At 45.2% G+C, this 25,333-nt stretch overlaps 1 protein-coding gene across 1 annotated transcript in view; it reads left to right on the plus strand.

Annotated features, from left to right (window-relative positions):
• LOC124788661 (carbonic anhydrase-related protein 10-like) overlaps positions 1–25,333 on the plus strand; it is a 684,001-nt gene that overhangs the window by 27,656 nt on the left and 631,012 nt on the right. Inside the window, exon 2 of the mRNA XM_047255937.1 lies at positions 14,617–14,675. Within this exon, the coding sequence (XP_047111893.1) occupies positions 14,617–14,675 (59 nt within the window). The remainder of the gene's footprint in view (positions 1–14,616; positions 14,676–25,333) is intronic.

The following is a 25,333-nucleotide window of genomic DNA, read 5'->3' on the forward strand; positions in this document are numbered from 1 at the left end:
CTGAAGTTGACGCTTGAAACCTCCGACGTTCAGTTGCGTGTTGTGACAAACACGGGCCACCGTCGGCGAGCAGCATCTGCAGGGACAGGTTTACGATGACGACCGTGTTTACGAGTGTAGCTGTAGTGCACTGTTGTGGTTTGGTCTAGCTGTCGCAGTGTCCGCATGTAGCGCTTGCTGCTATTGTTATTCTGCATTCGTCTCCGCACGCAAACCAACAGTAGTACACCGTGTTACCAGATGTCTGTGATTGTGTAGTGTTGTAGGAACTGTGACCATGGTATATTCGAACTCTGAAAAGGCGGAGATGATACTCATCTATGGCGAGTGTCGACGAAATGCAGCTGAAGCCTGCAGGGTGTATGCAGAACGATACCCGGACAGAGAGCATCCAACGTGCCGCACATTGCAAAACATCTACCGCCAACTGTATGCAACAGGTATGGTCGTAGCACGCAAACGGGTCTGTAACAGGCCCGTCACCGGAGAAACGGGTGTAGTTGGTGTGTTAGCTGCTGTTGCCATGAACCCACACATGAGTACACGGGACATTGCGAGAGCCGGTGGAGTGAGTCAAAGGAGTGTCATGCGCATACTGCATTGTCACTGCTTTCACCCGTTTCATGTGTCGCTACGTCAGCAATTACATGGTGATGACTTTAATCATCGAGTGCAATTCTGTCAATGGGCATTAACAGAGAATGCGTTGCAGTTCTACCTGTTTCCCGATGAAGCGGGTTTCACAAACCACGGGGCAGTGAATCTACGGAACATGCATTACTGGTCCGTGGACAATCCTCTCTGGCTCAGACAGGTAGAGCGACAGCGACCGCGGACTGTAAATGTATGGTGCGGAATCATTGGCGACCACCTCATTGGTCCTCACTTCATTGCAGGGGCCCAAACAGCTGCAACATACATCGCGTTTCTACAGAATGATCTGCCAACGTTGCTCGAAAATGTCCCACTGGAAACGCGTCGACGTATGTGGTATCAGCATGATGGTGCACCTGCACATTCCGAAATTAACACTACGCTGAGCCTTGACAGGATGTTCGACGGGCGTTTCGTAGGACGTGGAGGACGCATAAATTGGCCACCCCTTTCTCCTGATATTACACCTCTAGACTTCTTTCTGTGGGGTACATTAAAGGAGAATGTGTACCGTGATGTGCCTACAACCCTAGAGGATATGAAACAACGTATTGTGGCAGCCTGCGGCGACATTACACCAGATGTACTGCGGCGTGTACGACATTCATTACGCCAGAGATTTCAGTTGTTTGCAGCAAAAGATGGCCACCACATTGAACATCTATTGGACTGACATGTCGGGACACACTCTATTCCACTCCGTAGTTGAAAACGGAAACCACGTGTGTACGTGTACCTCACCCCTCATGGTAATGTACATGTGCGTCAGTGAAAAAGACAAATAAAAAGGTGTTAGCATGTGGACGTAATGTGCTGTTCCAGTCTCTTCTGCACCTAAGGTCCATCACCGTTCCCTCTGGATCCCTACGTAATTCGGTGCTCTCCGATACACACGATCGAACAGCGGCAGTGGTACTCAAGCGTCAACTTTAGGTTACAATATCTCCGGATGTAATTAACATTTTACAATGCAACAAACGGCACTGATTACGTATTTGTTTATATGTTCAGATGTGCTAACAAAACTAACGGGATTCCATTTAAAAATACGTAGGTTTGTGTTAAAAAACATACTTCCGTGCATTTTTTTATGGTTTGTATTAACCAATTCGTCAGTATTTGATGTGGTTTACGAAATATATCCAGCGGTAATGTTAGGTGACTCATCCGAAAGGTGTTGGTGATTTGTTGAGGTTTATTGTTAAATGGACTTCAGATTGGATGGTGCTCCAAACTGCATGATGTGAAGGTGTAAAACTCTTTCAACTTATAATATCTATTCTTGCATCCAGTACTTCAGCTAAAAGGAACTTTACAACAGTAACAAAGTAAGAAACTATATATGTAGTTCACTCTCTCAAGAATAGCTTACAAACTGAGCTGTACTGTGAATTGAATATTATCACCTACTGTATACGAGTTTTGCGGCGTGTAAGTACGAATTTGCCAAAAATATAGTTTATGTTTAAACCTGACGTTTTGTTCTGTTTTAACTGCTTACTTTAACGAAAAGTCCATTACAAGTGACTATCCCGTTCGATTTGCAAACGCATAAATCAATCTCTGCAAGTTGTAACTGGTCTAAACTTGACTTCGTAATCCCTGCGGTAGTGACGTGTAGGGAGATGTAGCATATTTATAGATTCGTCAAAAACATTCCTTGAAACTCTGGAATAGGGTTTCCATGGGAAAGCTCGCCTCTGTCTTCAAGCGTATGGCATTTATGGTTTTTCAACCTCTCTGTGAGTCAAAGAAACTTTTCCACTGGTGCTATCCTTCTTCATATACGTTCAAGATCGTCTTTTAGCTCCCTTTCCCACGGGTCCCACATATGTAAGGAGTATGATGGGAATGTTTCATGAACAATATCCACTGCGATCATTTTTGTCATGTAGGGATCCACATTCCAAAATTTTGCACTTCAGCTGTTTTTGCAAGTATTCGCTTCATTAGGACCTTAAAGATTCGCCAATTTCGGCCCTACAATCCATTTTCACGTGCAGCTTGTGTCAATGTATTGCACAATTTTCCTGGCATAAAATGGCGGATATCCTCTTGAGATAAAAGGAAAATTTTTTATATTAGTTCAAATACTTTCTGATAGGGCCTTGGCGTTTGGAAGTCATAAATTAGCACTATAACGATAGTTTTTTTGTTACTGTTCATCAGGAAAGAAATTCTCCTATGTCCAGCCTACTGGACAGTGGGACTCAAACTGATTCATAACATATAGCTATGAAACCAGTAAGTCAAGCGTATACTTTTTAAAATCAATTTAACATTTAGAAACATTGCTTACAGAGTATTACAGAACTATGAAAGAGGAAAAACAGTTCCAGTTATCTCCATTTCTGAAAATGTGTTAGTATATCGCAAACACTTTTCATTTGTGGAAGTGAAAAAAACATTTTCTTTCATTAGTGCTACACTGATATAATTCGGATTCGGAACATATGAACTTGGTTTCAGGGTTGGTACTTCATTCATTGTCTTTAACTCAGCAGAGAGCGAACGCCTAATCTGACATTTTTCTCTGTTTGGAACTTGAACTACATTTGCGCGCTTCCTAAGACCCACTTCATGAGTGCAACCGAATTGCTGGATCCAACAAAATAAACAATAAATCCATGATTAATTTCTTGTTAGCACCGGCCGCCTGGCAGGCCGCTGTGGCCGAGCGATTCTAGGCGCTTCAGTCCAGTACCGCGCGACTGCTACGGTCGCACGTTCGAATCCTGCCTCGGGCATGGATATCTGTGATGTCCTTAGGTTACTTAGGTTTAAGTAGTTCTAAGTTCTAGGGGTCTGACGACCTCAGATGTTAAGTCCCATAGTGCCCAGAGCCATTTTGAACCGACCGCCTTCTGATCGTTTCTGTACTCAATAAATGAGTTAACCATCGCCATGTCAATTAAATTAAAGAAGACACTAACGGGCCATTTCTTCGCATGTGAGGATATTGGATAGTAAGAAATCATTCTGTCACATGGATCCCATCTCCTAATGATTTGTTGCAATCATAGATATATTTGAGCTGAGGTACTCCAGCGAATTCTTCTGCTTTTCTTCCCCACCTTTTTACTATACTAGTAAGAGAAGCCCCGAGAATGTAGATTCCTCTCTAACAGAAAGATTATCAATCAACACAGACATGTTCCCATATCCTCTAACGAACTCATCAAAGGAACCTCTAATACTCCTCATCAATTCCTTGTCTCCAGTGAGTACAGATTTGATAGTAGATGGAATTCGGATAGCGAAAATAGTTCCTGCGGCACGTATTTCTCTTTGCAGCGAGTGTTGTAGTGGAGGAATGGATGTGAAATATCGATCAAAATAAGCAACATGCTCGCAGGAACCGCAATCTTCCACCAATTTCTTTACCACAGACCTTCCCAAACCGCGACCTGGCTTCGGTTGCTCACCTTGCCATGTGGGCAACAGAGGCCAGATCGCGGTTTGGGAACTTCATCAGCAGTTGAGAGCACAAAATTGTTCAGACCGAGTGGATTTGTCTAACTTAAAAAGGTCTATCGAATTGTATCTACAAACTGCCAATGACAAACGTTTTCTCATAAGACTGTCAATGACTGGTTGCATGGTTTATTATTTCCATTCATCTAATGTGAAACACTCAAATTATTTACGAAGTGCAAGTAGTTCCTCATTTGAAGACAGGATTCCTTATCATTACAATTAGAACAGGGACCCTCAACGTGCTGCGGAAATACATTCTCAGTCTTGGTGTTTTCATACAGTTATTATGTGTGTACTCACAAGCTTCTTACTTTTAATAGCTACTGCATTTAGAAGAACATACATATAGCTTCGAAACACACTTCGTTTTTATAGACTTGCATAAGATCTATGATAGTGCAGAACATTTTAGGATATGAAAAGCAATGGGTAACCAGAACATTCATAAACTCTATATACAAGACGTTAAAAAGATGCATTCAGGTAATACTTGTTGTATTAAATTTGGGAAGTTATTATCGCAGAAATTTAAGGTAGCAAAGGACTTAGACAAAGTTGTTATTTAGTTCCTACCTGGGAGAGGAAATGCAAAAACATGGGAATTACAACAGGTGATGGCACCCAGCATTCCATAAATTTCGCCGACCAGTTCATTTCCGCCGAGAAAGACCAGGATTTACAGGGTGATTTTTTCCACCGTGTGCAAACTCGAGGGATTGAGCGATGAAAGGGTACGGTATAAAAAGGTGTAATGAACTTATGTCCAGAAATGCGTTGTTTCCATGCTAGAGACCATTTACTCAATCACACTTTGTTACTGAGACTGCGGTCTACTACGCGTTGAACCACGCAGCCACTGTTAAAGTATGTGTGGTTTCCTCTTAGAGGATAGTACCGTTCCTCATACGTCATGCCCTAGCACCCTCTACTGCCATAGTAATTGTTAATGTTGCGTCAGATTCACTTCTCTTGCTGGCTAATCTTGTAATGGATGTGATACAGCGTTGGTTCCGTATTCGAATAAGGAGCTTGTCGACATGGTGTTCACTTACGGAAAGGCGAATGGCAACGTGTGGGAGGGCAGCAAGATTGTATCAGGAGACCTATCCCCGGCGACGAAAACCACAGCATTCAGTGTTTTCAGCAGTGCTTCGCCGTTTGTCTCAGATGGTCGTTTTAGGAAACAGGAAAACATGAAGGACGTACCAGCAATGTTCGGGCACCAGACTTGGAGGAAAATGTGATTAACACTGTGGAATGCAACCGCATTGTCAGTACCAGGCAGTTGGCCCACCTGTACAGGGTAAGCCAGACGAACGTGTGGAACATTCTTCACGACAGTTGTTCCTACCCTTATCACTTATAGCGCGTGCGGTGCTTACTAGCGACAGACTTTCCACGTCGGGAGCACTTTTCTCACTGGTTTCTTCACCAGGCTACCAGTGTTCCTGGATCTGTATCATCCATCCTGTTCACTGATGAGACCTTCTTTACGCGGAGTCGTATCTTCAACTTTCATAGCAGTCATCAGGGGGATAATGTGGAATACCCCTAGGGTATGGTGACAGTTAATCATCAGCATCGGTGCAACCGGAATGTGTGGCTCGGGGTGATTGGCGACCGTATTTTGGGACCAGTATCCCTTCCAAGTCGCCTAACAGGCGTTTGTTGCGGATGACTTTGCCTCCTCTGCTGGAAGAAATGCCATTGATGATTTGAGGCGTTACGTGGCTACTACATGATGATGTTCCAGCCCACTTTACCGTTCAGGTCCGGACGCATCACAATTGGTCGCTGGATCGGACGAGGGGGTCCAGTTGTATGTCTTCCTCGTTCACCGGACCTAAATCCTAGCAATTTATGGTTAAGGGGCCATCTCAAAAGTATCGTGTATGCAGAGCCCATTCCAGATGTTATGACACTGGTTCAAAATGGATCAAATGGCTCTAAGCACTATGGGACTTAATATCTCAGGTCATCAGTCCTCTAGACTTAGAATTACTGAAACCTAACTAACCTAAGGACATCAAACATATCCCTGCCCGAGGCAGGATTCGAACCTGCGACCGTAACAGCAGCGTGGTCGCAGACTGAAGCGCATAGAACCGCTCGGCTGCAGTGGCCGGCGGAGACACTGGATCAGCGTATATATGCTACCTTTCACACTGTTCGGATGCAACATGGCCAGTGCGAACATGTGATGTAGAAAACGCTACGGCGCGTACGCGTATGCGTTGAGGCATATGGATACCATTTTCAACACATACGGCAACTGTGGCTGCAAGGTATAGCGCACATTAGACGGCAGTCTCTGACATAATGGATGATTCAATAAATGGTCTCTAGTGTGGAGACCATGCATTTCCTGACATAAGTTCATTAGACCTTTTTTGTTCCGTATACTCTCATCGATCAATCGTTATAAATTGTACACGGTGGGAAAAACCGTCTGTATATTATATGTCAAGTAAGCTTAAAGAAGAACGTCAACAGTGCGATATGAAAATAAACTTAACAAGATTCAATACTTGCTACGAGTGATCTGTCTATAGTCAAGCGCAAACGATCGTATTAGTATTTAGGGACTATCATTACGGACAAAATTGGAAGCGATGAGGAAATAAACCAAAGAACAGGAAAGGGACGATTAAGCACTTATACTCAATTATTTGGAATAAAAACATCTCAGATATTTGAAGAGTAGGATATGCTACACAAATCTACAGTTAGGAGCATTGCTCTGTGCTCTGTACGGTGCTGGACTGTGGGAAGTCTCAAAAATGGCCCTGAGCACTATGTGACGCAACTGCTGTGGTCATAAGACCCCTAGAACTTAGAACTACTTAAACCTAACTAACCTAAAGACATCACACACGTCCATGCCCGAGGCAGGATTCGAACCTGCGACCGTAGCGGTCGTGCGGTTCCAGACTGTAGCGCCTTTAACCGCTCGGCCACTCTGGCCGGCTGGGAAGTCTCAATGGTCAATGAGCAGACATTAATGTCAATGGAAAAAGAGTAGTGGAGACGAATTTTTGAATTAAAAATGAGAGACAAAACAAGAAATGAAGTGTTACGAAAACAAATAAGTGTTATTAAGCGTATTGTAGACAAAACTGAAAAGAAATGGATAACATTGTGTGAACACTTTAGAAGAATGATGAGGCGAGGTGGCTTTCTGAAATATAGCATTGGAGGCCTGCTATATCGGAACGATGGAGTAGCGTGCAGTGCAGGAAAGAACTATGCAAAAAGGGGACTGACAAGATAAAAGAAGATGGAAACTTGGAGGCGAGATACGCTAGATGGTATAGAAAACACACAGGGAGATGCAGAGGAGATGTACAAGTGTATTTGTCACTTTGAGGTGTAGTGAACCATCCAGTGAAAGTTTCTTGGCCTGATATTATAATCTGTAACTTGTTTTTAGGAATTTTCTGGCAGTTTTAATGATGCCTTCCTTGTAGGTGGTTTAGGACTGTACTTTCTTCCAGCTTCTCTGTAAACTTTTCTATGCGGCTCATATGTGCTGCTGTAGTCTTCAGTCCTAAGACTGGTTCGATGCAGCTCTCCATGCTGCTCTATCGAACACAAGCCTCTTCACCTGCGAATCACTACTGCAACCTACATCCTTCTGAACGTGCTTACTGTATTCATCTCCTGGTGTCCCTCTACAAGTTTTACGCCCCCCTCTCCCCCCCCCCCCCCCCCCCCCCACCCAGTATTAAACTGACGATGCGTTGATTTCTTAGAACGTGTCCTATTAACATATTCCATCTTCCAGTCAGATTGTGCCACATATAATTTCTTTTCTCCCCACTTCTATTCAGTATTTCGTAATTTGTTACGTGGCCTGCGCCTCTAATCTTTAGTATTCTTCTGTAGCACCCCATTATTTTCTGGTCTAAACTGTTCATCGTCCATGTTTCATTTCAGTACATAGATACACTACGTACAAAAAATTTCAGAAAACACTTCCCCCAAATTTCTCTTCATCAGAAAAGTATTTCTTGCCATTGACGGTCTACGTTTTATATCCTCACTACTTCGGCCATCATTGATTATTTTACTGCCCAAATACCAGAACTCATCTACTGTTTCGAGTGTCTCAATTCTTTATCTAATTCCCTCAGCATCACCCGACTTAATTCGACTATATCCCATTATCCCTGTTTACTTTTGTCGATGTTCATCTTACATGCTTCTTTCAAGACACCGCCCATTCCGTTCAACTGCTCTTACAAGTCTGACAGAATTACAATGTCATCAAACAATCTCAAAGTTTTCATTTATTCTCCCTGGATTTTAATTCCTACTCCATATTTTTCTTTGGTTTCCTTCACTTCTTGCTCAATGTATCGACTGAATGAGATCAGAGGTAGGCTATAACCCTGCCTCAATCGCTTCTCAACCACTGCTTACCTTTCATACCTCTCGGCTCTTTTAACTGCTGTCTGTGTGATCTATGGTAAAATATTATTATAAAGTTGGCTAACCCATGGTTAACAACGATGATGATGGTGATGACAATCAAATTCACTTTCCGCTTGGTACTGTCTTCGCGTATGGTTGTTTACTTGGTTGCAGAGTGCGCCGTGTTCTTGAAGTCTGCTCCGCTCCTCGTTTAGGAACGAGGGGGGAGAGAACCCTGGGGCCGGCAGGTCACAACCTTAAACGCGCGCCACTACGCGTCCGTCGCGTCGGTCGACAACCATTAGGGCGTCCGCCTCGGGACAAGTGCAGACGAGGACACACGGCCGTAGAAGACAGCCGCAGCTCTGGGGCAGCGCACATGGCACCCCGGCCGGTGCTACCGCGCGACCCACATCGTGCCAAGTCTCGCTCCAAGCCGCTCATCACGTTTACCGGTGCTCCAGCGGTGGCCACGTACAGGGCGGCCTGTTTCAACTTTCACGGTTACGGCTCCCACTGCTGCTGCAATGTCTCGTCTCTCGGCCAAAGACTGCGTCCCTTTTTCTACTCGCGCAAAGTAACGGCGTTATTCATGATTCAGGCGCCCGTCAGGTACGGACCGACGCAGCCCAATTCATAGCCGGGAATTCGCAAGAGGATGGGCACCGTAGAAAACTCCAACACGAGCAAAATAGTTCTGAACATCTAAAACGCAGTACTGAATTTTTTTTCAACGATATACCTCACCGTAAGAGAAATGGATAGGAATCGTGGTGAATGTGAAACGCTTCGTTTTATCATCAGTCAAATTTATCTACAGCAAACAGCTTGGGATTTGTAATTTTGAGAATGGGTTCACAGAATGAGACCACTCCTGTAGTTTTGCCTAAAAATGTATCCGGTACCATCACTTGAAACAACCATTCTTTCGCATATACCACAAATTATTTTAGTGTCAGAACATTTTTGCGTAACAATTCCTTGATTTTAAAAATCTTTCTGTAAGTGCTATTGATTTCTTAGCGGAAGGCACTACACCAAACTCGAATTCAAAGCAAGACATAACTACTGCCTCCACGCTTTTTGATTCTAATAGGTATTTATTTTGCACTGTCAGCTTCAGGTCACGGGCAAGCGCTTCTACAACATAACAGCACACTAAAGTAGGTGTGTCAAGACATCACTGTATTGGTTCTTTTTCTATGCCACGAAGAGTCTTCCCAAAAACGTGGCACGAACTTTGCGACATAATACTTTCTGGAAGGCCGTAATTGCACAACTAGGTGGGCTGCGCCTGTCAGTATGGACTTACCATTTGGCATCTACGTTTCCACACTTCAACATCTGACCTGATACCCTGTGCAAAATAACAAAATAAACATTCATCGCTTGCTCTTGGCGCATGTACTTAGACATGATTATCAACCTAAAATCGTATTACTCCTACTAGCAATAATTATTTGTTTACAAATGAAGTAAATACTGATGTAACATTGTGTATTATACCATTCACATTTATCACTATACGTATATGCAGTTATACCTGTTACATCATTTATACATACACAACACACATATATATATATATATATATATATATATATATATATATATATATATATATATAGTGTTTGTGTGTATTTTTTATGGTTTTGTGATTCTAACACATTTCCCATTTCCCCATTAAATAAAATACGTAAAGCACATGCAAGAGTAACAAAATAATATGTATGTAAACCTTTGGGCGTAAACCAAAAGTTCGCAACAAAAGACAAATTAAAGTAATGTAAGACACACATCGCAGATCTGAAGTTAAGAGCATGTCCACAATATTATAGCTACATACGACATAGTAGATTCGACTGCATAAACACGCACGAAGTAACAGTAATTTTTTGGGAATTCGAGAATGTGATGTACTTCTTGTCTTTAGAGATCAAAAGGAAAATATTCCTAAAACAAAATAAAATTTTTAAGAAATCCTTTCTGGCTTCCTTTTGTAAAGGTTTTCTCTTATCAAAGTTATTGCCATAACTGGAAACACGTCTTAACCGACGATATCCTAATATAAGGGGCGTTCAAGAAGAAACGAACCGGAGGCATAATTACAGAAACCAGTAGCTGTATCTAACAAGTATTGACCCTGGCTGTTGAGACACTTGTCCCACTGTGACATAAGGCCGTGAATGGCTGTGCCGGAAAGAGTGGCCGAGCTGTTCTAGGCGCTACAGTCTGGATCCGCGCGACCGCTACGGCCGCAGGTTCGAATCCTGCCTCGGGCATGGATGTGTGTGATGTCCTTAGGTTAGTTAGGTTTAAGTACTTCTAAGTCCTAGGGAACTGATGACCTCAGCAGTTAAGTCTCATAGTGCTAAGAGCCATTTTTGAATGGTTGTCTCATAAAATTCCCGGGACTGCGATGTTAACCAGTTCCGCAATTGCAGCTGGACGTCATCGTCAGAGGTGAATCGTTTGCCCCTCAGAGCCTTTTTAAGGTGACCAAAATTCGCGTAATCACAGGGAGAGAGGTCCGGACTGTATGAAGGGTGGCCGGGCACCTCTCATTTGATTTTCTGCAGGAATGCCGCCACTGTGTTGGCCATATGAGGCTTTGCATTGTCGTGGAGCAGAATGACCCCACGGGTGAGATTGCCTGGTCGTTTTGATTTGATCGCTTAGCCAAGGCTGGTCAAGATTTGCTAGTAACGCTGAGCATTCACTTTTGTCCGTGCTGCAGGAAGTGAATCAGAAGGGGTCCATCTTGGTCAAAGAATAACGACAGCATAATCCTTCCTGCGCTCGTGTGGATGGCCTTGGCTTTTTTTTATGGTGTTGACCCTGGATGCTTCCAATGGAGACTTTGTCGTTTTGATTCTGGTTCGATGTGATGACTCTATTATCTCCAGCCACCATTCGTGCCAGGAACGCATTCCCTTCCCGAGCATAGCGCTGCAGATGAGCGAGACAGTGTGCCATGCGACATGCTTCCTGGCGTGGTTGATGACTAAGGGGCACCCATTCGGCACACACTCTGCACATGTGCAGTCGTTCCTTCATGATGGTGTGAATACTGCCGACGCTCAATCCGACCACTGTCACTCGGCAGTCCTGGACGATGTCATCGGTAACGCCATGTGGTGCTGCAGACCGTGCATCATCGGCTAACGACACCCATCCTTCCCTGATGCGCTTGTGCCACGCTTTGACACTTTCAAGGGACATGTGGTGTTCGCCGTACACTTGTGACATTCGTCGATGAATGTCCGTTCCTCCCACTCCTTCCGCTGTCAGAAAACTAACAAGCCCTCTTTGCTCTTCTTTTGATACCTCCATGTCACTGTTTACAATGCGACTGGTAGCGTTGGTCTATTTTCCTGCTGCTGCTAGCTCTGAATAGTCAGGTGACGTGCACGCGTGCCATCTAGCGACGGGCTGTGAACTTCCACACCTCGTTACACACGCCACGATATTACCCTCCTGTCATCGGTATGCACATTCCAGACCCCGGCTCCTTTCTTTTTGAACGCCTCTTATATTTCACCCAGTGTTCGATCCATCAGAGGACGATTTTCGTCAAGCAACCTTCTACAGACGTGGTTAGCTAAATGAAAAAATAAATTAATTAATTAAATAAAAAGAATGAAAACAATAATTTTGTATCAAACAAGGGATGCAAAGCGATAGGCCGCAACGCTAGTCACGACGCCACCAGTTTGGGTGTGATATGTCCGTGCTAAAAGGTATAAAAAGCACTTCGAAAAATGTACAGTTGTTTTCTCAGAAACGGTCGAATATTTACCCATAAGCCAAGACCCATGATCACTTAGTTTGGCTCATCTTACAATGAGAAAAGTTTTTGGGAAATCGGGTTATCGCACTTGTCGGTGTTCTCCTCGTCAGTACATACTTCTCTATCTTCCGCAAATCCACGACTACAAAAATCGTGGATCATAACACCTCTTGTCACCCATATAGCCACTGAATCATGAAATTTCCTCTTAGCAATGCAAATATTAAATCAGAACTGAACACTCTCTGAGCAGCAGCAGTCACTAATAGCTATAACTCAGAGCTAGTCAGCAAACAATATAAAAAGAAATTAAATAACGTCAAAAGCATTTCAGACGAAATCACACTGACAAGCACTAAAGCAAAATGGAAAGACAAAGTTCTAGTACTTCCATACTGGAAACATGTATCATACAGAACATATTATTCACTAAAAAATCAAATCACAAAATAGGGTTCTATACCTACAACACACTAGGAGCCAACATAACTCATAAAGTAAACAAAACTCAACGATATGAACATTGTAGCGTTTACAAAATCCAATTCAGTGAACGTACTGGAACCTATATTCGACAGAAAGCAGATCGTTTAAAACGAGTATAGAGAACACATAAACACAAGCGAAAACATACTTTCAGCTTTCGTCACATACTTCAGAGAGAATAAACACACCACTGAAAATATCGGGAGAAACCTCACTATTTTCCGTTATTTTTCCAAAAGCCAATTGATGGACATTTTAGAAGAAATACAAATCTACATTTACGCGACTAATTACACGGAACAAATACTAAATCAATAAACAGAAACGCGCTGCATAAAATTCATAGAAAACCAGTATATGAAAGGAACTCCGTCCTGAATTAATCATCAAATACGCGACGACAAACAGTTCATACAAACAAGTTCGATTGCGTCGCCATCATCCTTCAGTAGTTCCATAATTAGCATACGAATAACACAAATGATTGATAGAAACTTTTAATAGCTCCATAATCAGTAGACGTATTGTACTCCACATTACACTGTTCACACATCAAATATGAGACTACATACTATACTCTGTAAACCGTAATACATCACAATGGTATCATAAGTCACTTCCACGGAAATACAAACAAAATATTATGTTTCCTCTAAAATGGCGCTGAAAATTTATTTTACAACTGTGACTTGATGGAATAGTGCATCTCACACTGAATGTACTGAGTGATATTAACACAACTAGGAAGTAAATTGAATATGTCAGAGGTTATATAAATGACCTGATAATAAAATTCTTTGAGCCAACTTCTGTCAAAATTGCGATAACAGCTACCATAAAAAAACCAGTGTGACACACAATGTAATCCAGTAACAACACTTTCTCGATTGTAAATAAAATATCATTGTCACATGGATTATACCTACCCAGATAATCAAGTTATAATAATTAAGAAAAATTTATAGTATGCACATACATTACTATAACACTGTAATGTGTAACTACACCTGTGACATCTTTTAACATAGATATGAGATACATTTAAGAGTGATGACGTAAATGGAACCATCCACACCTACCATATTCTAAATAAAAGTACATATGAAATTACCACATGAAAATTTCAAACACTGATATCTTTACTACACAAATTCTACACATTTTCTCATAACATTTTTTTATCCTCTGTAATAAATGGCCTGTGGACAAAGCCTGAAACCAGTTAGTCAATAAATAAACAGTAACTTTTATGTTAAGATTTTCATTTTTAGTATTTGGGACCTGCAAGATGTGATGCACTGAAAACATTTATGTGATCCACACGATTATTTTAACATTCTCCATGACAACGTGCTGCCCATTCTTCGAGACGTTTCAATAACCTGTTTTTCAAGAGACAAAAGCCACATTCACATGACTGCACTCAAACGTTTCTCGTTTGACGAGCAGTCGGGCGCTCTATGGCATCTCGGTTGACTTACTAGAACAACGAGCCTTAACCTATGAGCAATTTTTGGAGCCAATTGGAAAAAAGGATGAGATGTAGTCATCAATATCCACATAATCTGGAATGAGTGCCTTCAGGATTATATGGCAAACCTGATGAAGTTTGTGAATTGTCCTCCTTCCCGAATTTGGGCCATTATGAAGACTGGTGGGTGCTGGCGATTAGTTTTTGGTCCAATACGCTTATTGCTGTTCCTATAACATGGTTACTTTTACCGTTCACAAGGGTGCAATACAGTGACTGGACTGCGACATCTATTCAGTGGTATATATCTTTGTTTTTATTGCAGTGGGACAGATACGAATTATACTAATGATACAGTTGATCATGGTATGGCCAAGATGAATAGTAAGGAGAATGTTATTGCAATGAAGTTTTGTTCGATGATTATATTGGTGATTGTACATTTCGACTGGAATGTGCAGAGGCTTCATGATGAGCTCCAGATAAATAGATGAGTAGAATGGAATCACGAACAGGGAAGTGGAATTGGAGTATGGTAGAGAACTGATAATGAAAGGAATGTGGAGAGCTGGGGGGTGCAGGGAGGAGGGGGCATTAAATAAGGAAACTTGTTTGGTGAACATCGACAGATTGCAAATTTTGGGATGGGGATTTGATGCACTAGCACTGGAAGATGTAGTGCATGGTAGGATGGGGGCGTCATATGACTGGGATATCTAGAATGTGAAATGGAACTGATTCAAGGAGCATGTGGTGGCGGCATATTGTTTAAATACAGAACAGCAGAAATTGCAATTTATTGGTGCATATGTGGTCATTTACAGAGGGTATTATGAAGGTTCAAAATGGTTCAAATGGTTCTGAGCACTATGCGACTTAACTTCTGAGGTCATCAGTCGCCTAGAACTTAGAACTAATTAAACCTAACTAACCTAAGGACATCATACACATCCATGCCCGAGGCAGGATTCGAACCTGCGACCGTAGCGGTCACGCGGTTCCAGACTGAAGCGCCTTTAACCGCACGGCCACACCGGCCGGCTATTATGAAGGAAAGATGTGACAATGGGGGGGGGGGGGGGGAGGGAGAGCAGAGGCGAAACAGGATGTAGGAGGGTGTTACGAGTTACCAGCCAGTGGTGTTGATACTGACAATGGACTATATCTCAAACATGGAACAGTCAAGTGAGACGATTTCATATACTATTCTGGAACAGAAATTGCTGTATCGGACATTGCGTAAGAAGGTGGTTGCTCCTGTATTCGGGACTTGTGTGTGGGAACTTGCGTTGCTTATTTATGTTGGTGATCTGCGTATGTAATGTGTCTCTGGCACCAGGAGATCAACATAGTTGTTTGTTGCCATTACACTGATAAATAAGAGCAATTAGGACGATGAGTAATCGGTAGTTAACAGATATACCGATACTACACAGAAAGAGAATGTGATAGACGACTTTTTGCTTATCTGGTTGCCTTTTCAAATCTGGGCTTTTGAGGAGCATTGAAAATCTCTTCCACGCCGGGTGAACTCAGGGTTAACCTCTTGATAGCAGAAGAAGGGGATGGCAGGCGGCAGGGGATTTAGAATTATCTAAGGGAGCTTAGATGTTTATTTAAGGCAATTTGTGTAGTGAACAAAGTAGGGGTCAGAAAGTGAAAAATTTATTGTTACATAATCTTTGTGTAGTGTGAATTGGATTATATTGAAGTGAGGGTAATAATCTGTGCACCTTATCTCTGAAATCTTATGCTTATGCATTGTTATACACGTTCTGCGATGATTCAAAAGCTGTCTTCATAAGTGTTTCAGTTTTCACACACGTTCGGGTGTAAGTGCGTGTCTTTCAATGTGTTTTTCTTTTACATTTCGTGAAGAGGTCTTAGGCGCTCGCTTTCGCGACGTCCAAGGTTGTGTGGTTTCTCGCCTAGCTACGCCATCAGCTCCGATAATTCGCAGACAGCCGAGAGAGGTCTCTGGTGAGCTGGCTCGCCATTAGCAGGGCGCATTAGCGGCGACCGTTTCCTTCAAGACGGGCCTCCCCATGGCGCTCGCGCACAATGAATATTGTTTAGGGGAGACTTTTGTTCCAATTAAAGAGATGCTGGCGCTGGAGGAGAGCGTGGCTTGGGGGGGGGGAGTGGGAGGAGGGGGGGGGGGGTGATGGACTCCTTCCGAAGAAGAGAAGGCTGCCTGATGACTACCTGTCTGCAAGCGGCGTCTCTCCGAAGATTACACTTAGTTTCGCGTTATCCCGACGGGGAAGCCGACTCCGAATAAACGGGCGGCTGTGGATGGGAGGTCAGAAGGACCCGCGGACACCGTCGATAGATTGCGTTTATACGCACAAGTGGCACCGTTAATGGCGGACACCGAGACGTCTCGACTCCATCTATCTCTCTCTCTCTGTTTCGCGTTTCCATTTTCTCTGCCTTCCTCCCCCCTCCCCCTCCCACCCCCTTTTCCTTTTATCTTTCATGGCATCCACCACAATTCGCGATAAATTGGGAGTATCAGAAGTAAATTATAAAGCCGACGGCAGCGTTTAATTAAAAATCTGCTCCGAGCCACTGCGCTGGGATTGGGCACTGAGCAACGGCAGCGGCTGTGAGATAAAGTGCGGCCGATCCATTTGCTTTCTTTTGTCATTCACTCGAAATGAAAGAACGCGTGCCGACAATGAGAGAAGATTTAATGTTTTCTAATTAAACCTTTGAGAAAAGTGTGACTGAAAAGATGCAGTGCATGCAACACAATGATAGGCCGTTGTAATTTAGCGGCGATTGAGTCCTCGAGTATTCTCCTCTGCACGCAGTTACGAGACAAAAAAATCTTTGGACAGGTTTCTTGTGTCTTGCATGTAAGGAGAGCCATAAGCGCACGAAAGTATTGTCGATGAGTTGCTGTACAATAGGTTCGGAGTATTGTACGGTAGATACGCTCCAGATACAAAAGTCGAAGAATAAAGAATTAGAATAATAACACCTACGGTATACGAGTCTCTGCAAATAACCTTACCAAACAATGCAGGCAATTTGTGTCTTGTGTAAAGTTATAAGGATACCGACATCGATCCCGATAGATATATCGATTCGTGCCCATCCAGCGTCGTGTACTTGCTGTTAAATTCCTAACTCTTTATCTCACCATTTGTCTCGCCCTTCGACTTTTAGGACTCGACTATGCGAAATAACATAATTCTAAACTCTGGAGACAAATGCGTCCGACGCTACATTCTATTTCATGAAACTTCTATTGCATGCTTTCATTGTGCCTCCTGTTACAAATGACATTCCGACCTACAAAAAATTCCTAATAGCGAAGGGCACTGTAAAATAATTTCCGCTCAATATCAATCCCTTACACGGATTTCAACACGATGATCGAGAAAGCTGCTTATCACGACTGGAACTGTGGCGGTAACATATCTAGAGATGCTCTCTACCATCTATGAAAACTACGTTTCGGTACTTTTGGTACAGCACAGAAATAACGTAGTAATTCGTATGATTACCGCTAGTGCTCCTAGCATGTATGTGTGTAAGAGAGAAACTGGGACCCGAAGACTTCTCTTTGAGTTCTGTTTGTTTGTTTTGCACATAATATTACTGCCGCACGTCGTTAACGTTGGTTAATTGAGTATTTTACGTCCTAAGAAAATACACACTGCATTTTATAAATAATAAAAATTAAAGAACCGCGTAACTTCTGCGTTTCTATGTAACTAAAGCAGTTACTTTGTATGCAAGTATAGTTTACCCTCATAAAGAAAACAAAACGTATGTAATTATTGTTACTGTCCGCCCCCGGTAGCTGAGTGGTTCGGGGCACAAAAAAAAAAAAGTCCGCCTTTAGCCGCGGAGCAGCTCGGACTTGTTTACGTCCGCGGAAGAAGCGGTGTTTACACCGTCGTCACTCGCGTGTGTTACGGTTTGAATCGAACGCAATGGCACACAATTTCCGAAAAACCACGATACAGTTCACGTTATGTAACGAGTATGCACGGCCGAAGGCATTAGAAATCGAACGTTTCTTGAGGGACGAAGTGCAACTTAATTACACAGAGGTTCTTGGAATTCATTTATCGATCGTGAGCAGCACTCTTTACGTAAAGATGATTGACGACGCAGCATGCGATAGGATGATTGAAGCCGCCAAACGAGGATTCCAGTTCCGACACTCCGATGGTCATATTGGCGAAGTATTAGTCGCTCATTCGGGCCTGGGGGTGCGTACGATTCGAGTCTTCGAGCTGCCTTTCGAGGTACAAGAATCCTTGGTCACTGAATCGCTCCAGCCATATGGCAGAGTTATCAGTCATACGGCCGAACGTTGGGCAAGTTTTAGCACGTATCCAGTGCTCAATGGTGTCCGAGACGTGCGAATTGCGCTTACGAAACCTGTGCCATCGTACATCAACATCGGCGGCTGTCGAGCTATTGTCATCTATGATGGACAGCCCCGGACACGCTCCGGGTGTGGTGGTGAAGGACATCTTCGATCTGCGTGTATGCAGAGGAGACTCGTGCAACTCCCCAGCGGACACCCTCCATAATCCGACTACACCAACGTCACTGCCGATGACTTACGTGGCGGCGCTTCGCGGGGAGGTGACGCCGAGGTTGGAGCGCACTATCGAACCGACGCCGCAGTTGATTGAGGCGCCTTCGGACCGCACTGAAGAAGGAATGGCTCCCACCAACCTCCAATCCCAGACATTACAGGTGGTGCAGAAAGAGGATGACAGCATCACAACAGGCATGGAAGCTGAAGTGGAACGGCCCCAGGGCGTTGTGGCGGCGGCGAGAGCGCAGGTGATGCAAGATTCGCCAAAACCAGAGGACGAGGTTAGGGCCCGCAAACAACGCTCGCCAAAGCGCCGCAAGAAGCGCCGACTAAACTATGCGGAGACGCTCCCTTCTCTTCTTGGGAGCCCAGATGAGTCTAACACTATGGACCTGTCTGACTTGGAACCACAAGCTTCGGATGTCGCAGACCATATGAATTCGGACAGTGAAAAGATGTCATGTCGCTCAGAAGACGCATCCGCTCAGGGGCCTGCTACCCCTTCTGCGGTGGAGTCTAATGCTGCGAAAGAACAACAGATGTCACACATCAATGCAGCACAGGAAAATTTGGTGCACCCCAATAATATCAGCTAGTATGAGCAGGACGACGAAATCACCGATGCGGACCATTCTACTGGTGGGGACTCGCATCAGTCCGCATCTCAAGAAACCTAATGCCGCAGGGACACGTCCGTCGGACGACCCTCTGCGGATGTGCAAAGGGACTATCGATACGGTGAAACTTTGTCATTTTAGCATCATATGGAGATGACAGCTACTCGACCCCAGGCATACAGAATAGGGACAGTGAATGTAAATACCATTAGATCGCCCGTGAAACAGCAGTTGTTTACGGACATGATATACGCGTCGGATGTGGATATACTGATGGTGCAGGAAATTTACATTCCTGAGTTCCAGGAAGTCCATGGATACATCTCCTACACCTCACCGCACTCGAACAACGACAGTGGAACGGCGATATTGGTCCGGGACGGGATTCCGGTTCGCGACCTGGCTTATCTACCTTCGGCACGAGGACTGGCGATAACTCTTAATGGAATTCGCATTCTGTTGTGACGTAACAAGACTGTTACGCCACACGGTAGTAGCCAAAAGAAAGGCACGCTAGACTAAGGCCGACGGGCGTGATGTCTGGAACATGAGAACTTATGAATGAATAAGAAGAAAAGTATGTAGATGCTTTGTACTTATCTTTTATTTCTCTTGAATACTCGTAAGCTATAGGCACTGATACAAATGGCTCCTTGCTAGTTCGTAGCCATTAACTTCTGATGGCTATTCTGTCTCTCGGCTAATGAGAGAGAAAGGCTTCATACAACTGGGCGATAGCTAGGTTCGCGTACAACTGGTCGGTAGCTTGGTTCTCGTACAACTGGGCGGTAGCTTGGTTCTCGTACAACTGGGGTCGAGTCCACTCTCGTATCACGAGACCTGCCTAGGTGGTGGCGCTAGGTCTGCGATCACAGTGGCGACACGCGGGTCCGACATGTACTACATGGACCGCGGCCGATTTAAGTTACCACCTAACAAGTGTGGTGTCTGGCGGTGACACCACATTCCTCCCCCGCAAATCGGCGAACGGTCGTGAGATAAGGCTTCCGCCCGCCGTGGGGAGGACCACATGTTGACGTATGCGATGAGGTGGGGAGCCTAACAACAGGCGAGGCTGTGCCACCCGCACCCGGCCATCCGGTCCGAGGGGAGCTAGGAAACGCCTGCAAAACTAGTCCAGGGTGCACGTCAACATGCGGTGTATGCGCCCATGAGAAGACATGAGGGACCGAAGGGTCTATGTCCATGGCGTCGGGGTAGCCGACGCGCGATGACGTCATGTGGTCCGGAGCGGTCGGGAGTTCCATGGCGGCGGACAGCTGGTCACGGGAAGCGATCGGCGGCGCGTGACCCTGGGAGGCGCCTGGCGGCGGCAACGAAGCGTCGAATGCGGTCGGCGCCGGCGGCGGCTGCTGCTGCTGCTGCTGCGGCGGCGGCGGCGCGTCGCCATGGGGCAAAATGGAAGGCATCGTCGGTAACACCTGGGGATGAGGCGAGCCAGTAGATGGGTCCCCAGGGCGCTGACCGGACGGCACCGTCGCTGAAAGCAGACGGGGAGCGGCAGAACCCGAGCGACGACAGAGGCGCAGCTGATTGAGATGCCGACGCACCTCACCAGAGGCCCCCAAAACCAAATACATCGCGCGGCCGAGGCAGCGAAGAATGCGCCCTGCGAGCCAACGCCGTGAACCTCGATAGTTGCGATAAAATACAACGTCGCCTGGAGCAAAAGCAGGAGTCTGCCGCTGCGCAGGAACCTGATGCGGCGGATGCAGCAAAGACATCAAGGTGCGATGAGGACGACCGTGGAGCAACTCAGCCGGCGAGCGACCATCTCGGGGCTGAGAGCGATACGAAGATAAAAAGAGCAACAATGCGTCCTCCCGAGAATGCGACTCTTTCAATTTCAACATCTGTGACTTGAAAGTCCGGACCAATCGTTCAGCGGCACCGTTGGACTGAGGCGAAAACGGCGCGGAAGTCAGATGTTGAATACCATTGGCCTGGCAGAATGACTGAAATTCTGCGGACATGAATTGTGGGCCATTGTCGGAAACAATAGTCTGCGGAAGACCTTCAATGCAAAAGATAGCAGACAACGCTTGGATGGTGGCGGAGGACGTCGTGGAAGACATCCGGACAACAAAAGGAAAATTACTGAAGGCGTCGACCAGAACCAACCATCGAGCATTCCAGAATGGACCAGCAAAATCAACGTGCAAGCGTTGCCAAGGGGAAGTGGCTTTTGGCCACGCAAAGACTTTCCGCGGCGGTGCGGACTGTTGTTCGGCACACGCCGGGCACGAAGAACACATATTCGTAATCGCAGCATCGATGCCGAACCAAGTACAGTGCTGACGAGCAAGTTGTTTCGTTCGCACTATACCCCAATGTCCTTGATGAAGAAGCCGTAAAACAGAGGACTGTAACGAACGTGGGACCACGACTCTGGACTGATCATTATCAGAACGCAACAACAAAACACCACGTCGAACAAAAAGTCTCTCCTTGTGAGCAAAAAATCTGCGAACCAACGGATCCTCGATCCGAGACTTTGACAAAGGCCATTGCGTAGCAACAAAACGTAAAACAGTAGCAAGGGCAGGGTCAGCAGCTGTGGCTGTAGCGACACGACGAAAATCAATCGGAAACGATTCGACCACTTCATCGGTTTCCGAATCAATGAACATGCAAGCAAGTTCGGAAGAATCGAATGCTTTATCCTCAGCAACAGGCAAACGGGACAACGCATCGGCGTTTCCGTGCTTAGCAGTGGACCGATACAAGATATCGTAGCGGTACTGCGAGAGGAAAATAGACCAGCGAATGAATTTCTGCGCTGTACGTGGAGGTACAGGCTTGGTCGGATGAAAAAGCGATGTCAAAGGTTTGTGGTCTGTGATGATGGTAAAGTGACGACCATACAAGAAATCATGGAACTTAGTAACACCAAACACGAGAGCCAAAGCTTCTTTCTCTATCTGTGAATAATTTCTTTGCGCAGACGAGAGCAATTTGGACGCAAAGGCAATAGGGCGATCATGTGAGCCAACTTTGTGCGCAAGCACAGCACCGATCCCGAAATCCGATGCATCTACCATCAACAAAAGGGGTTTCTGGGGATCGAAGGCGTAAGGCAAGTATTAGAAAGCAACGCCGATTGCAACTGGCGAAAGGCGCGTTCGCATGCCGTCGTCCAGAGAAACGGAACACCTGCACGGCGTAAGCGATGAAGCGGAGCTGAAATGAAAGAGGCATTGCGCACATTCACTCACACCTTGTGATTCTACATTGTTCAATGTTCTTGCGACCTCCTGACGCAATGCGTGGGGAACATTGCGCGCTCTGAAAATTTGCGGTTGCGCGTTTACCTTCAGTTCTAAATGTGCTTCATAGTTTTTAGCGCAACCTAAGCCCGGTGCAAAAATGTCTGCAAATTCGTCACACAGCCGAGAAACACTGTCTGTAGGCACAGTCTGATTCACTGATAGGACCTGATTTACAATAGACATGTTAAACAACTTAAATAAATCTAGACCAAATAAGTTCACTGCAGAAGAAGAACGAAGAACGTAAAATGACACAAGTTTGGTTTGTCCCTTGAATGTTGCAAGAAGGCTGCACTGTCCTAACACAGGAATTTTCTGTCCGGAATATGTAGTTAGCTTAACATTTGCGGCACGCAACGGAGGTGCGCCCAGTTGTTTGTATTTGTCGTGATTGAGCAATGAAACTGCAGCTCCGGTATCGAGCTGGAATGGTATCACTTTGCCTTCAAAGTCTAAGTCCACAAAAAGTTTATTGTCTTGCTGACGACAAGAGCGACTGTTTTGTGCAATTGGAACAGACACTGGTAGAGAATCACTTGCTAATTGACGTGATTTCCGGCGACGTCGACGCACAGTTTTTGTGGGACGATCACAGTTACTGTCAGAGAAAGTGTCACTGGACGAAGTGGAATTAACGACATGAATGTCCATAGGCGAAGGTCCACGAGCCTGAGTGTCCTTGGGTCGATTCCGGCGCGAAGCAAAGGGCCTGGAATGATTGTGATTGTCTGATCTGAGCTTTTTCTGGCAAACACTTTGAACATGTCCTTTCTTATTGCAGAAAAAGCAAATAGCTTGGCGTGACGGGCAATGTTCACGCGAATGTCTAGTAGCACACCGCGGGCATGATTTCACTACATTTGTGGGCTGGCGCGGCACACCTGGCTTAGCACGCGGCGGTCGCTGTGCGTCCGTGCGCACGGCCCGGTTACCGGGCCGCGGAGCGCGTCCAGCGGGCCGGTTAATGTTACACACGGCTGGCGAAGTTTCAAAAGATTCCTGAGCACAGTCAAGTGTGTCCTGTCTATCCAATATGTCTATCACTTGTTGAAGGGAGGGATTAACTAGTTTCAAAATTTGCTCCCGTATGCGAACATCAGAAACGTTCTGTGCAATTGCATCACGCACCATTGTATCTGAATAAGAAAGACCACAGTCACATTCAAAGGCACAGTCCCTAGTAAGTCCTTGCAATGTTGCTACCCACTCCCTATTAGTTTGACCGGCCGTACGTTTTGTACGAAAAAACGTATACCGTTTTGCAACCACATTAACTGTTTCTTTGAAATAGGCATCCAATGCAGACAAAATTTCCTCGTAGGACAGAGTTGCTACGTCTCGTCGGGGAAACAATTTCACTATCACACGGTATGTGGACACACCGACACAAGAAAGCAAAAACGGCTGCCGCTCTTTACCTTGAATTCTGTAGGCTTCTAGATGAAAGTGGAACTGGCGAGACCACTCTTGCCAGGTCTCATCGGCTGCCACGTATGGTCGAAAGGGAGGTGCAACAGCGTTCAGTGGCAGCGGTAGCGAAGAAGCGGCGGCGGCCGCATCGGTTTGAATGGTACGTTGACCCTGGACGAGCTGTCCAAGGGCATCCAGTAACGCCTGCGTCTGCTGAGTCTGCAAGCGATAAAATTCGGACAGTACATCTGGAGAATGTGGCGAAGCCATGACACAATTAAATGTAAGCAATCAGAAAGAAGTTTTTACTCGTCGCCAATCTGTTGTGACGTAACAAGACTGTTACGCCACACGGTAGTAGCCAAAAGAAAGGCACGCTAGACTAAGGCCGACGGGCGTGATGTCTGGAACATGAGAACTTATGAATGAATAAGAAGAAAAGTATGTAGATGCTTTGTACTTATCTTTTATTTCTCTTGAATACTCGTAAGCTATAGGCACTGATACAAATGGCTCCTTGCTAGTTCGTAGCCATTAACTTCTGATGGCTATTCTGTCTCTCGGCTAATGAGAGAGAAAGGCTTCATACAACTGGGCGATAGCTAGGTTCGCGTACAACTGGTCGGTAGCTTGGTTCTCGTACAACTGGGCGGTAGCTTGGTTCTCGTACAACTGGGGTCGAGTCCACTCTCGTATCACGAGACCTGCCTAGGTGGTGGCGCTAGGTCTGCGATCACAGTGGCGACACGCGGGTCCGACATGTACTACATGGACCGCGGCCGATTTAAGTTACCACCTAACAAGTGTGGTGTCTGGCGGTGACACCACACATTCTCAATGTTTATGCCCCTTCCGGCACAGACAACAGACGGGCGCATGCTAGATATTATTCGGAAGAGATTGTGCCCTTATTTACCGGCAGATTCGATCATTTCATTATAGGTGGTGACTTCAATTGTGTTTTAGCGCAAAAAGACCAGACTCCACATTACAATACCTGTCGTGAATTGCATGTGCTATACCGGGATCTGGAGTTAAGCGACACCTGGGACATGATTCATAGGAACCGTGAGGGATATACTTTTGTATACCAGTCACTCGGCTAGCAGACTCGATCGAATATATGTTTCGGTTGGCCTGCAGGATAAGGTGATTGAC

The sequence above is a fragment of the Schistocerca piceifrons genome, chromosome 3 (genome assembly GCF_021461385.2).
Source record: "Schistocerca piceifrons isolate TAMUIC-IGC-003096 chromosome 3, iqSchPice1.1, whole genome shotgun sequence".
NCBI lineage: Eukaryota > Metazoa > Arthropoda > Insecta > Orthoptera > Acrididae > Schistocerca > Schistocerca piceifrons.